Here is a 15,166-nt window from a genome sequence, read left to right as displayed (position 1 = left end):
TACTTTGCCACACCTCTGCTAACATCCAGTTTGCATGTACCAAAATCCCTGTGCCATGAAGAGAATGTGACCCATGAAAAAGGGTTGCTGCTCTGGTGGGAAATGCCCCACTCCTGAGCTTCCAGATATACTGAATTTATTTAATAGCTTCTGCTGCTGCCATCTCAGCCTAATTACTGACATCCCTTGCCTGTCAATGCAGTGGCCTCCCTGCCTCCCCGGCAGACATTCTCAACCCAGCCACCAGTAGGAGTCTATTAAAACTTAAGGTAGCGGGGAGCAGTGGCTGAGGATGTGGCTCAGCAGTAGAGCGCTTGCCTTGCACATGCGAGACCCTGGGTTCGATCCTCAGCACCACATACAAAAATAAACAAATGAAATAAAGTTGTTGTGTCCAACTACAACTAAAAAATAAATATTAAAAAAAACTTAAGCCAGGGGCTAGGCAAGTACTCTAGCATGTGTGAGGCACTGGGTTCTATTCTCAGCACCACATAAAAATAAATAAAATAAAGGTCCATTGACAACCTAAAAAAACAAGAAACCTAAGCCAGGATGGTGGTACACACCTGTAATCCCAGCAACTTTAGAGGCTGAGGCCCTAAGCAATTTAATGAGAACTGTCAAAATATAAAAATGTAATATAAATATTTTTATAATAAATATTTTTGATATAAAGTATCAAAAATAAGTAGGGCTGGGGATCTGGCTCAGTGGTAAAGTTTCCCTGGGTTAAACCCCCAGAACCCATAACAACAAAAACAAACAACAATAAAAACTTAAACCAGATTAACAGATCTATGCTAACAGCCCAAGTTCTTACACAAGCTTGCCCACTTCAGCCCCCTTACCTCCTACTTGCCTTCTCACCACCCCAGGCATCTTAGCTTTCTTGCTGTCCCTTAAGCACAATGGGCACATATCTGCCTCAGGGCCTTAGCACTTGTAGTTGCTGCTACCCAAGTGCTTGTGCTTAGATATGAGCATAGTTCACTCTCTCACCTTATAAATTGCTGTTCAAACATCAGTATCATGGTCTTTGGATTATTCTCTTTCAACCAGTGCCCTCTACCCCCTCCCTCCACCTTACTTTGTTCCAGAATGCTTAGCCTCATCAGATTTCCTATCTATTTCCAGGTTTGTATCTCGTCTGTCTCCTCTGTCCATATGCCAGCTTCATTCACAGACCAGTGCCATGTTCATCACTACCATGAATAAATGAATGGTACTTGTCATTCTCAGATCTCTTTCCTTTGTTTCCCATTCTCCACTGCTGTCTGGGACTTTCTGACCTTACCTGGAATTCTCCACATGCTTTGTGCCCTCAGATTCCCTTTCAATTTTGTATTTCTCACCTAGTGGAACTGTGCCGCTGAAGATTCTTCTGATCATGTCTCCAAGTTTGTCTTCCTCTCTATGGTTCCTGCCTCCTTTAACAAGCTCTGGTTCCTAGCTGCCTTGCATGCCCTTGGAGTTGATGACCTACAATGTCATGGACCAAGCCTGGGCTCAACACTCAGACCAATTCTGCTGCCTCCTGGCCATGAAGTGTGGGGCAAGTGAGCCCACTTCCTCAAGACTTCACTTTTTAGGTTTGATGGAGACAAGAGCCCCCCTCAGGTGGCAGGATTTTATGATGTACACAAAGAACCAACATGATAAACAGGGCCCATTTTAGGCCTGTTGCCACATGGTGACTTAAAAACTGGTTAAGAAGCAAGCATCAGAACAGGCCCAGGGTTCCCCTGCCGACGTACCTTTGAGAGGATGAATCGGTCGTTGTCTGGGTTCTCTGGGTCTGACTGTTTATATCTCATGGTGTGGAAGAAAAGCACAGACATGATCTCGGCAGCACTGCTGCATGATGTAGGGTGGCTGAAAGGCAGACACAAAGCAAGTCAATTCTCAAAGGCATGTGACAGTGCATGAAGCTGCCTTTCAGCTTATGCTCTCCACAATCCAAGGGAGTCCATGGCCTCCCAACTAATGGCTGAAGACCACTTCACAGCCCAGTAACCTCACAACCTCTTGCGCACAGTGAGATGCTCTGAGGCTAGTTTCCTTCTATAGGGAGCACTTGCACTCAGAGCAAGTTCACCTTCTGAGTCCAACTTGAGCATCATTTCACTCGTGTGATTTCATCCATAGTACTTTGACATGCTGAGGAAATTTCAGGAGCATCATTAATGAAAAATGTCATGCATATCTCTTTCTACTACCTAAAATGAACTTGTTATTAGAAGTGAATGGTGAAAGACTGGAAAATTTCTCACAGTCAAGTAACTTGGGCCTTTCCTGAATGCTGAAATAACTAATGCTCTTAGAAAGTAGCTTACATGTAAGTGTAGACAGTTTTAAATTTATTTGTTTAAACAGGGAATTGAGCACAGAAGCACTTTGCCACTGATCTACATCCTCAGTCCTTTTTTAAAAAATTTTTGAGACAGAGTATTGCTAAGTTGCGTAGGGCCTCATTAAATTGTTGCAGCTGACCTTGACTTACAATCCTTGTGTCTCAGCCTCCTGAGTCCTTAGATTACCCACATGCACCACCACTCCTGGTGCCAATTTTTAGTTTAAAGAGGAGAAGAAGCCAGCACAGTGGTCCACACCTGCAATCCTGGTGGCTCAGAAGGCTGAGGCAGGAGGATTGTTGAGTTCAAAACCAGCGTCAGAAACTTAGCAAGGCCCTAAGCAAGTTAGTTGTTTTAATAAAAATATTTTAAAAGTCATGATGTTGTGGCTCAGTTGTGAAGCATCCTGGGTTCAATCCCCAATACCAAAATAAAATAAAATAAAATAAATAAAAAATAAAAGGGACAGGGAGAAAGGACAAAGAACAAAAGCTTCTTCCTGAAAACATTTGCTAACTATTTATCTGACAGAGGGTTAATATACAGAAAATGTAAGGAACTGGGCTGGGGATGTGGCTCAAGTGGTAACGCGCTTGCTTGGCACGCGCGGGGCGCTGGGTTCGATCCTCAGCACCACATAAAAGTAAAAAAATAAAAGATGTTGTGTCCACCAAAAACTAAAAAATAAATATTAAAAAATTCTCTCTCTAAAAAAAAAAGAAAGAAAATGTAAGGAAAAAATTTTAACAAAAAAGTCAATTTCAATTAAAAATGGGGAGATAATCTGAATAGATAACTTCTCAAAGAAGAAATAGGAATGGTCGACAAATATATGAAAAAATGTTTAATATCATTAGGTTTCAGGAAAATGCAAATCAAAACTCCAATGAGGGCTTGGGATGTAACTTTGCAGTAGTGTGCTTGCCTAGCCTGTATGAGGCCCTCAGTTTAATCCCTAAAACCACAAAAACAAAAAACTACAATGACATATCATCTCACCTCAATGGCTATTATAAAAAAATGCTGGTGAGTATATGGAGGATAAGGAACTCATACACTGCTGGCTGGAATGTAAATTACTACAGTCACTATGGAAGTTCTTAAAAAAATAAAATAGACTTACCTTATGATCTAGCTATCCCATTTCTGGATATAGATCCAAAGGAAATAAAATCAACATACCAAAGACATACCTGCATCCCCATGTTTATCACAGCACTGTTCACAATAGCTAAGATATACAATCAGCCTAGGTGCCCATTAACAGATAAAAGGATAAAGAAAATGTGATATAGATAGAGAATGGAATATTATTCAACCATGAAGAATTAAATCTGGGCTGGGTGTACAGCCCAGTGTTAAAGTGTTTGCCTCACATGAGAAGAGGCCCTGGGTTTGATTCCCAGTGCCTGTCAAAAAATAGAGAATGAGGGGCTGGAGATGTGGCTCAAGTGGTAGCGTGCTTGCCTGGCATGCGTGTGGCCTGGGTTCGATCCTCAGCACCACATACAGACAAAGATGTTGTGTCCGCCAAATACTAAAAAATAAATATTAAAATTCTCTCTCTCTCCCTCTTTCTCACTCTCTCTCACTCTTTCTAAAAAATAAATAAATAAATAAATAAAGGTAAATGGTTCTAAAAGTTTAAAAAAAATAGAGAATGAAATCCCATCATTTGTATCAAAATGGATGGAACTGGAGAATATTATGTTAAATGAAATAAGCCAGACACAGAAAGACAAGTACCACGTGTTCCCTCTCATGTAGAAGCTTAAAAAAAAAGGTTGAGGGATGGGGATGTAGCTTAGAGATACAGCACTTGCCTATTTGCCTGGCATGTTCAAGGCCCTGGGTTCATGCCACAGCACCACACACAAAAACAGACTTGAATGTAAAATTACTGCTAACAGAGGTTGGGAAGTATATATGTGGTAGGATAGATAAGGAGAGGCTGGATATGATCAGTGTGCTCTTTATGCATATGTGGAAATATCACAATGAACCCAATATGTACAGTTAATTTGTGTTAATAAAAAGGAGGCAGGAGTGGGCTGGGGCTGGGGCTGAGTGGTAGCGCACTTGCCTGGCATGTATGGGGCATTGGGTTTGAGTCAGAGGTCTACAAACAACTACAAAAAAACCCCAAAAAACTAATGTATTTAAAAAAAAAAAAAAAAGAGCCAGGAGGACTGGGGTTGTGGCTCAGTGAGGAACTGGGTTTGATCCCCAGCACCACATAAAATTAGATAAATAAAAAAACAAATAAAATGGGGCTGGGGATGTGGCTCAAGTGGTGGCGCGCTCGCCTGGCATGCGTGCGGCCCAGGTTCGATCCTCAGCACCACATACAAACAAAGATGTTGTGTCCACCGAAAACTAAAAAATAAATATTAAAAAAAAATTCTCTCTCTCTCTCCCTCTCTCTCCGACTCTCACTCTTTCTTAAAAAAAAAAAAAACAAATAAACAAATAAAATAAAGGTATTGTGTCCATCTACAACTAAAAAAAATTTTTTTAAAAGAGAGTCAGTAGTGGTGTACATGCCTATAATCCCAGCCATGAGGGAGGCTTAGGAAGGAGGACTAGTAAGTCCAGGCCAGACTGGGCAACTTAGTGAGACCCTGTCTCAAACTAAAATTAAAAAAAAAAAAAGCTGTAGCTCAGTGGTAGAATATTTGCCTAGCATGTGCAAAGCATTGGGTTTAATCCCCAGTTAAAAAAAAAAGACAAATACATAAATAAATAAATGGAAAACCTCTACTCCCTATAGCCCAGCTCCAACAGTAAGAAAAACAAGATTTTAGGCCCAAGTCATTCATACCTTTGTTTAAAAGTTTCACAGTATAGGGTTGGGTTGTGGCTCAATGGTAGAGCATTTGTCTGGCATATGAGGGGCACTGGGTTCAATTCTCAGCACTGCATATAAATAAATGAATAAAATAAAGGTTCATCAACATCTAAAACATTTCTAAAAAGTTTTACAATATAAAATAAGGCATGAGGACTTAAGCCTTCATGCCTTATAAATGTCTCCTAAGTAGATAGTTTATATTTATAAGCTATTAGGAATCCTTTGAGAAAATGCAATGCTGTTATTAGTTTTGAAAGTTAAAAAAAAACTTGGGCTGGGGGTGTAGCTCAGTTGTAGTTCTAGGTTTGATCTGCAGCAGCACTACCAAAAAACCAAACCAAACCAAAGCAACCTTGAAAATATGTGGATCTTAAAGGGAATCACGTCCTTTTTTAAAAAAACAGGGTCTCACTATGCTATGTTGTCCAAGCTGATGGTGATCTCCAGGGTTCAAGTGATCATTCCAGGTCCATATTGTCCTTTTAATGTCATAGCCTATGTTCCAGGGCCAGGGTTTAAAAAAAATATATTAAATTAAATTAATTAATTTATTTTTGGTACTGGAGATTGAACCCAGGGTCCTTTAACTACTGAGCCACATATCCAGCCCTTTTATATTTTATTTAGAGACAGGGTCTTGCTGAGTAGCTTAAGGCCTCACTAAATTGCTAAGGCTGGCTTTGAACTCGAAATCCTCCTGTCTCAGCCTCCCAAGCTGCTGGGATTACAGGTGTGCACCATTGTTCCTGGCTTAGGGCTAGATTTTTTTAAAAAATCAGTATATCATTTTGTCTGAGCCCAATGAGATGAAATTACAATTGAAATAAAAATTGAACAATACAACAAACAAATTAAACAACTCGACCTTTACACAACCAAAAAGTCAAAAAGGGAATCACAAGGAAAATCAGAAAATGAAAACAAAAGCATAAAACCCATACTTATGAAATGAAGGAAAAAGTAGTGCCAAGAAGGAAATTTACAGCTATAAGCACATTCAAAAAAATTTTCCAATCAACCTAAGTCTATTAAGGAACTAAAAACAAAATCCAAAGCCAGCAGAAGGAAAAACAATGATTAGAATAGAAATAAATAACATAGAGACCAAAAAAACATTAGAGAAAAATCAATAAAACAAAAAGTTATTTTTGTGGTTTTGGAAATCAAACTTAGAGCCTCTAGCATGCTAGGTAAGGGCTCTAGCACTGAAATATGCTCCCAACCTCAAAAGTTGGTCCTTTGAAAATAACAACAAAAGTTTAGGTAAATGACCTAAGTAAAAAAAGAGAAAGTAAAAAGGAGAAAAGAGAATTAACTAAACTGAGATAGTGAAAGTGTAGCCATTACTGTCAATTACACAGAAAATTAGAATGATTAGAAGAGACTATTGTGAGCTACTGTATGCCAGCAAGTTGGTTAATTAAGTCAATATAATTTTTAGAAATAGAGAACTTAACAGAAGTGAATCACGACTAGAAATAGTTTGAACAAATTATATAATGGGTAAGGACAGTGAATCAGCAATATAAAAACTCCCCAGAAGCCTAGGGCTGCGCACACCTGTAATTGCAGTTACTAGGAAGGCTGAGGCAGCAGGCTCGCTGGAGCCCCGGAGTTTCAGTCTGAATAAACATACAAAAAGAAAAATTCTCAACAAACAAAATCCTTCCAGTTTATAGCTTTACTGATGAATAGTAACAAACATTTAAAGAAAAATTAAAATCAATCGTCCTCACACTCTTTTTTTTTTTTTAAGAGAGAGGGAGGGAGGGAGGGAGAGAGAGAGAGAGAGAGAGAATTTTTCAATTTTCTTTTTTTTTTTTTTTTTTAGTTTTCAGCGGACACAACATCTTTGTTTGTATGTGGTGCTGAGGTTCGAACCCGGGCTGCACGCATGCCAGGCGAGTGCGTTACCGCTTGAGCCACATCCCCAGCCCGAGAGAGAATTTTTTAATATTTATTTTTTAGTTCTCCGCGGACACAACATCTTTGTTTGTATGTGGTGCTGAGGATCGAACCCGGGCCGCACGCATGCCAGGCGAGCGCGCCACCGCTTGAGCCACATCCCCAGCCCCGTCCTCACACTCTTAAAAAAAAAAAAAAGGAAGGTGGAACATTTTGGATGAGATCGGGTGTATTCGGGTGGTACAGCTATAAACAGAAGGTGGAACATTTCAAAAGCCATTCCATGAAGTGAGCAGTGACAGTGAAGTACTCGACAATAATTACAGACTCCTTCGTTAGCAGTCACAGCGGCAGGAGCCTGTGTCCTGGCTAATTTGGAGGGGCAGGGTGATTGATCGCTGGGGCCCAGGAGTTTAATGCCAGACTTGGTGAAATAGTGAAATCTCATTTCCAATGGGGGGGGGGGGCGTCAAAGAAAAAATTTAAAAAGAAAGAAAAACAAAAGAGTAATTAAATAAACATCGAAGATCAGGTGCAGTGGTGCACTCCTGTAATCCCAGCAGTTTGGGAGGCTGAGGCAGGAGGATCACAAGTTCAAAGCCAGCCTCAGCAACAACGAGGCACTAAGCAACTCAGTGAGACCCTGTCTCTAAATAAAATTCAAAATAGGGCTGGGGATGTGGCTCAGTAGTTGAGTGCCCCTGAGTTCAATCCCTGGTATCCCCCTCCCCAAAAAAATAGAAAGAAAGAAAACCTGAGTGAATAACTGTCTTTATGAATACTGATGTAAAAATATGAAGAAAATATTAGCAAACTCCAGTGAGCATCTTTGTTCCGATTTTTTTTTTTTTTTTTTTTTTTTTTTTTGGTGCTGGGAATTGAACCCATGGCCTTGTGCATGTAAGGCAAGCAGTCTATTTTGCTCTGATTTTTAATTGCCAAGAACTTTCAGTTGGTTGGCAATATTAGGGATTGAACCAAAGGCCTCGTATATCTAGGTAAGCAGTTAGGATAGAGCAACATTTCCAGCCGTACCTTTTTTTATCGCCACAACGGTTACGATCAGTATACCAGCGCGACTGCCAACCCAAGAAGCCCAGCTACTGGGTAAAAATAGCAGACCCGATTTCGTTCCAGGGACACCATCTGCTATTGGGTTCCAGATTCTTCTCTACTAACCGGTGAGGCCCTAGGGCCTTCCAGAGCCCTGGCTGTGAGGCAGAGGCAGGGACCCAAGCCAGAGGGGAGCATAGTTTTATAAAGAGCCTACTAAGCAACCGAGGGCTCCTTTCTCCTCAGAATCTATCATAGTGGCCGACAAGCTACACGAGGCCGCCTTCGATAAGGGTGCCTTACCCAGAGCTCGAGGCGCAAGTGGCCCTGATGGAATGGATGCGCAGGCGGTTAGCCATATCCCGCAACACCTGCACTGTCTTCTCGTCGGGTCTGGCCTCCTTGGCCATCAAACTGCCAGCCTCAATATCAGACATCGCTGCGATAGTGTGCTCAGCAAACAAATGTGGCCGTTGTGCTCTCACGTCTTCACATAACCTAGTGCCCGGCCTCGTGCTCGGGCCACTCCCTCCGCGGGCTTATCCTTCCGCCCCCGTCGCTCCTTCCGCACGCCCATGTGAATGAATATTAAATATTTGTCAGTACATATTCCATATTCTACGAAATAATTACATTTCTTTATATCTTTCCTTATGCTCTTAGTTCCAAAGGTGTTCCCCTTTGAGGATAGTATACGATGGTCTTTTGGGGTGAATAAAAAGTTCGGGAACTAGATAGTGTTGTTGATTCTGCAGGTAATGACTAGGATAAGCCGCACTACATGCTTTAAAATAGTTACAATGTTAAAGCCGACATTGTGCGCATTTACCGGCAGTATTTAAAAATTAACTACAGAGCTGGGGCTGTGACTTGCCCAGCATGTGTGAGGCACTGGGTTTGATCCTCAGCACCACATAAAAATAAATAAAGATATTGTGTCCATCTACAACTAAAAAAAATATTTTTTAAGAAACATTGACACTACGATTTCAAAGTTTGTGATTAGCCAATCCTCACCCACAGCAGCCCAGGCCCCAAGATGTTGACGCAGGCTTAATGACCTGAGCTATGGCATCATTTCTGAGCCATTTTACTTTCTAGAACTTTCTCTGGCACAAGCCGCATTTGACTGCTGAGGTACCTGTTAGCCCAGTGCTAGTCTGTAACTTGACTGAGTAGTCCGTCTTCAGAGAGCTCCTTTCATTCAGAATTTCACACTTTTTGTCTGACATACCACATCTCAGGCTAAGCTTCACACTAAACACAACTACGTGGATATCATACAGCTACTCCCTCCGACTTTCAGATGGTCTTCCCTAATTACCATGAATACACAACTTTGGAATCCAGATACTGCAATTTAGGTAGAACATGCTAAATTCTTCCATCCACAAAAGCTTCAAAGTGTCTAGACTCTCACATTCTTACTGTACTAAAGGGTATGTACATTGAAAAATTTAATAGATACTGCCTAAATTTGCAACAAAAAACTGGCCCTATTTATCTGACTACATGCAATATATGACTACAGGTTTTCCCCATATCCTCATCAACAGTGGATGTTGTCACTGTTTTTGATTTTTGCAATTATAACTAATGACAAAGTAGTATTCTTCAATTTACAAATTATTGTTCAACTTTTTGTTGCACATTTTCAGAACAGAAATTTATCCTGTCTGAACTCTCCCTATTATCCTTTATATCTAATTTTTTTAAAATAACTTTGTTTATTTATTTTTATGTGGTGCTGAGGATTGAACCCAGGGCCCTGCACATGCTAGGCAAGCACACTACAGCTGAGCCACAACCTCAGCCCCATATCTGATTGTTTTTTCATGGCTAATTTGTAATAATTCCTTACATAGTATGTTGATTAACTCTTTTATCTATTCCACATATTCCAAGCCTTTTTTTCCTCAATAGATTCCTCTTTTTAACATTGAAAAACATATTTTACTGTATTTTATTTTATTTACTGATTTGTACTACTAGGGATGGAACCCAGGGCCTCATGCATGCTAAGCAACGGCTCTACCACTCAGCTACATCCCCAGCCCTTTTTATTTTCTTATTATTTTTTAAATTTGAGAAAGGGTGTCCTTAAATTGTCCACACTGGCCTCAAACTTGTAATCTCTGATTTCAGCCTCCCTAGTAGACAGTATAACAACTGTGTGCTATCATGCACCTCAGATACCTTATTTTAAAGGCATACTCAAGTGTTTGAGCCAAAACTTAAATGTTCCTTCTTTTCAACTTTGGGTTTTTCTCCCTGTCTACACAGAAGTTTAGAAAATATTGTACATAATAAATATGTAAATCTTTTCCCATGGTATTTTGGGTAGAGTCTTAGAAAGGTCATTTCCACCGAAACTATATAAAATACTTTATTGTGTCTTTTTAATGCTGTCAAAGTTTTTGAAATAAGTTTTTTATTCATAAGCCATTTATTTATTTATTTATACCAGGAATTCAACCCTGGGAAGCTTAACATCTACAGCCCATTTATATTTTATTTTGAGGCAGGGTCTCGCTAAGTTGCTTAGAGCCTCACTAAGTTGCTGAGGCTGGCTTTGAAATTGCAGTCCTTCTGCATCAGCCTCCTGAGACTCTGGTCTTATTTCTTTTTTTCTTTAGCTTTAATTAGTTATACATGACAGTAGAAAACTCTTCAGTTCATTGTACACAAACGAAGCAGAATTTTTCACTTCTCTGGTTGTACATGAAGTAGAGTGACATCATTCATGCAATTATGCATGTACCTAGGGTAATGATGTCCATCTCATTCCACCATCTTTCCTACCCCCTTACCCCCTGCCCCCTGCACTTTGCCCCATCCAAAGTTCCTCAACTCATCTCATGTCCCTCCCCCCACATTATGGATCACCATCCACCTATCACAGAAAACATTTGGCCCCTGTTTTTTTTTTTGAATTGGCTTATTTTGCTTAATATGATGTTTTCCAACTCCACCCATCCACCTGCAAATGCCATCATTTTATTCTTTTAATGCTGACTAATATTCCATTGTATATATATACCACAGTTTCTTTATCCATTTATCTATTGAAGGGTATCTAGGTTGCTTCAACAGTTTAGCTGTTGTGAATTGAGCTCCTATAAATATTGATGTGGCTGTGTCACTGTAGTATGCTGATTTTAAGTCCTTTGGCTATAAACCAAGGAGTGGATAACTGATTCAAATGGTGGTTCCATTCCAAGTAGTCTAAGCAGTCTCTTTACTGCTATCCAGAGTGGTTGCACCAATTTGCAATCCCACCATCAATGTATGAGTGTGCCTTTTCTCCCACATCCTTCCAACACTTACAACACTTACTGTATTTAAAGTGAAACTAAACCACTATCTCTCACCATGCACAAAACTCAATTCAAAGTGGATCAAGGACCTAAGAAGTAGACCGGAGACCCTGCACCTAATAGAGGAAAAAGTAGGCCCAAATCTTTATCACGTTGGATTAGGCCCCAACTTCCTTAGCAAGACTCCTAAAACATAAAAAATAAAATCAAGAATTAATAAATGGGATGGATTCAAACTAACAAGCTTATTCTCAGCAAAAGAAATATCAATGAGGTGAAGAGAGAGCCTACATTTTGGTCTTATTTCTTTTTGTTACTTTTTTCCTTCCTTTTTTTTTTTCCTGTTTGCTTGCTTTGTTGTTTTTGTTGATATGGTCTTGCTATGTTGTCCATGCTGGCCCCAAACTCCTGGGCTCAAGCAATCCTTCTGCCACAGAGTCTCAAGTAGTTGGGACTACAGGTGTGAGTCACCATGTCTGCTTCCCTCCTCTTCTTTTCTTTAAACAAATTCCATTTCCATTCCGCATGTTTGTTTGGATGTTTTGTATGTGGTTTCTGTTCTGTTGGTGTTTACCTTTAATTTTTTTCAATCAACATATTTTTTCTCTCAATTTCAACTTTTTTATTGTATCTATAAACTTACTCCCAGAACAAGTCATAAACAAATTTTTATTTTCCGTGATTGAAACTTGCTCTTTAAAACATTAGTTAACCGGGCTTTGTGGCACATGCCTATAATTCTGGAAACTCTAGAGGCTGAGGCAGGAGGATTGCAAATTCAAAGCAATCCTAAGCAACTTAACAAGGCAAGTGAGCAAGACCCTGTCCCTAAATAAAATATAAAAAAGGGCTGGGGATGTGGCTTGGTGGTTAAGCATTCCTGGCTTCAATTCCTGGTACCCTGCCCCAAATTTAGTTCTTATATTTGTCAATAGTGTACATGAACATAATTTAAAGCAGGTTAAGCAAAATTTTTCTGTAAAGAGCCTGTGAGTATTTTAGGCCACATGGTCTCTGTAACTACTCAACTCTGCCCTTGTAGCAGCCATAGGCAATAAGGAAATGCAGGAGTATGGCTTGAATCTCATATAATCTTTACCTAGTTTGAGACATTCCAGGGCTGGGGTTGTGGTTCAGTGGAAGAGCGCTTGCCTAGCATGTGTGAGGCACTGGGTTCGATCCTCAGCACCACATATAAATAAAACAAAGGTATTGTGTCCACCTACAACTAAAAAATAAAAATAAATGTTAAAAAAATAAAGGAAGAACTGAAATTTAGAAAAAATTTGATTTAAAAACATTAAAAATCACTCTTAGTTTATAAGCCATACAAACATAGGCAGTGGGCCTTTGAAGCCTAGTTTGCTGACCCCAAGTTCAGAGTTAGTTACTTCTACAAAATAGCAATCCAGGGGCTGAGATTGTTGCTCAGAGGTAGAGCGCTTGCCTAGCATGTGTGAGGCACTGGGTTGGATCCTCAGCACCACATAAAAATAAATAAAATAAAAGTATTGTGTTCATCTACAACTAAAAAAAATGTATTTAAAAAGTAGCAATTCATGTCTTCCAACCACTCAATGACCATTCCCCAGAATCAACCACTTTGCACGCTTTTAGTACTTTCTTTTGTCATTTACCTTCTCTAAATAGTAGTGTTATTGCTTTCTCTTTTTATGTTTTAGGAATTATTGATTGACTTGACCTGCCTCTCCATCCCCAACCAACACATACTTCCTGTTCCTCCATCCTTTCAGCATAGTGCATAATGATTTCATTTAGGTCATCTCTTCATGTTACATTACCAAGTCCATGGAAGCTCTACCCATAATTATGTAATTACTGTGATTTCTTTTCCTTTCCCAACATTTTGTTTTTCTTGGAGTCAACATTTGTATCCCCATTCGTTTTTGCTTGTTTGTTCTTACTTATCAGTAGTTCAGCACTTCTCCCAACTCTCTAAATTTCCTATCCATTTGTTTAAAGATGTCTGGCATTTTCATAGTTCCTTTCCTTGGAGCTTTCTTGGGTCTTTTTTTTTTTTTTTTTTTTTTGGTACTGGGGATTGAACCCAGCGGTTCAATCTACTACTGAGCCACATCCTAGCCCTATTTTATATTTTATTAGAGACAGGGTCTCCCTGAGTTGCTTAGGGCCTCACTAAGTTGATGAGCCTGGCTTTGAATGTGCAATCCTCCTGCCTCAGCCTCCCAAGTCACTGGGATTATAGGCATGTGCCATTGCACCCAGCTTTTGGGGTATTTTTGACTTGCTCTCTGGGCCTTCTACCCAGTCATGAGCCTGGGGTCTCCTTCCATCATTCCAGAGATGGTGTTCACTTCTTTGTTGGCTTGAGTTCCCTGTTTCCTATTTACCACCTCTACTTCCCTGATTTTGGTGGTGCACTGTTTCTACAAAAAGGCCTCTAAAAGAAGAATAGAGAAGAAGTAAATTATTTGAGTTCTTTCATGTCCAAAAATGTCATTAGTCTAAACTCACAGTCAGAGCTGGGGGTGTAGCTCAGTGGTAGAGCTCAAGCTTACCACGTGTGAGGCCCTGAGTTTCATCCCCAGCACTGAAATTTTTTTTTTTCTAAACTCACGGTTGACAGTTTGGGTATAGAATTATAGGTTGGACAATAACTTTCCCTTAAGAATATTGAAGGTATTCCTTCATTGTCTTCCAGTTTCCCATGCAATTGTAAATTACAAATTCTGATGCTTTGAATATGAACTAATTCTTTTCTTTCCAAATGTTTTTCTCTCAGCATATTGAAGATTGTCAACCATCTTCTGGGTTTCATTGATGCTATTAAGAAGTCACCTTGCAGTTTAAAAGTCATGGTTTTAAAGGTAATCAACTTTATTTCTTTGCCTTTAATATCTTGTGTCTAGGTACAAATCTGTTTCTGTTTTTCCTGCTTGGGATTTGTTGGGATTCTTAAATTTGTTTTCCATTAGTTCAGGAAAGTTTTTAGGAAGTATGTCTTTAAATGTTGTCACTGCTTTATTTTCTCTGACATAGTGATGAGATTTTTATTAGACCTTCTCAAACTCTCTTCCATGTTTCTATTTTTCCATTTTTTTGGTACTGAGGATGGAATCCAGGGGCATTCAGCCACTGAGGGTCCCTGCCTTAGGTTGTCCAATAGTACATATGGTCCTTACCCGTTATCGGATGAGCTGACCTCAAGGCGTCAGCCTCCTGTCTTAGGTTGGTACCATTGGAATTGGATCTTACCCGTCACTGACTACCAGTCCAGTATACAGCCACACCTGTGTAGAGGTCTTCGTACCAGTGTGGGGGGGTGAGGTTCTTTGCCTCACCTCTGTTGGCCCCCAAATTTTAGCTGAACAATCATGACAAGCAGAAGGGAGGAAGATACACCAAGCCAATTGACGGCTCCTTTTGGAAAAATTGGACCACCGATGACATCATCAGCAAAAATACCCCAACACTACCACAAGTCGCTGCACTAACAGATAGGTCACAATGCATACAGGTGAGTTCACAATGCATACAAGTGATACATAGTCCAGGCAAGTTCTGTAAGCAGTTCAGTGATGGCTATTGCAGAAGCTGTAGATTGGTTTTATCTTTGTCTTCATGCACTGGGATGAAGATAGGAATTCTGGCAATAATAGCTAAAGAAAAAATTATGTAACATTCCAGAAGGCACTAAAAGAAAA

General features: G+C 39.9%; 1 protein-coding gene across 2 annotated transcripts in view; it reads right to left on the bottom strand.

Moving 5' to 3' along the window:
- Tktl1 (transketolase like 1) overlaps positions 1–8,600 on the bottom strand; it is a 36,516-nt gene extending 27,916 nt beyond the window's left edge. The window contains exons 1-2 of one of the 2 annotated variants that reach the window (XM_077107155.1): positions 8,467–8,600; positions 1,758–1,875 (exon numbers count right to left, since the gene is read on the bottom strand). In XM_077107155.1, coding sequence (XP_076963270.1) covers positions 1,758–1,875; positions 8,467–8,600 — 252 coding nt within the window. The remainder of the gene's footprint in view (positions 1–1,757; positions 1,876–8,466) is intronic. The other variant, XM_077107156.1, reaches the window with a different exon arrangement.
- Positions 8,601–15,166: the final 6,566 nt, after the last annotated feature.

Source organism: Callospermophilus lateralis, chromosome X, assembly GCF_048772815.1.
Source record: "Callospermophilus lateralis isolate mCalLat2 chromosome X, mCalLat2.hap1, whole genome shotgun sequence".
Lineage (NCBI taxonomy): Eukaryota > Metazoa > Chordata > Mammalia > Rodentia > Sciuridae > Callospermophilus > Callospermophilus lateralis.
This window is presented reverse-complemented; position numbering and strand designations above follow the sequence as displayed.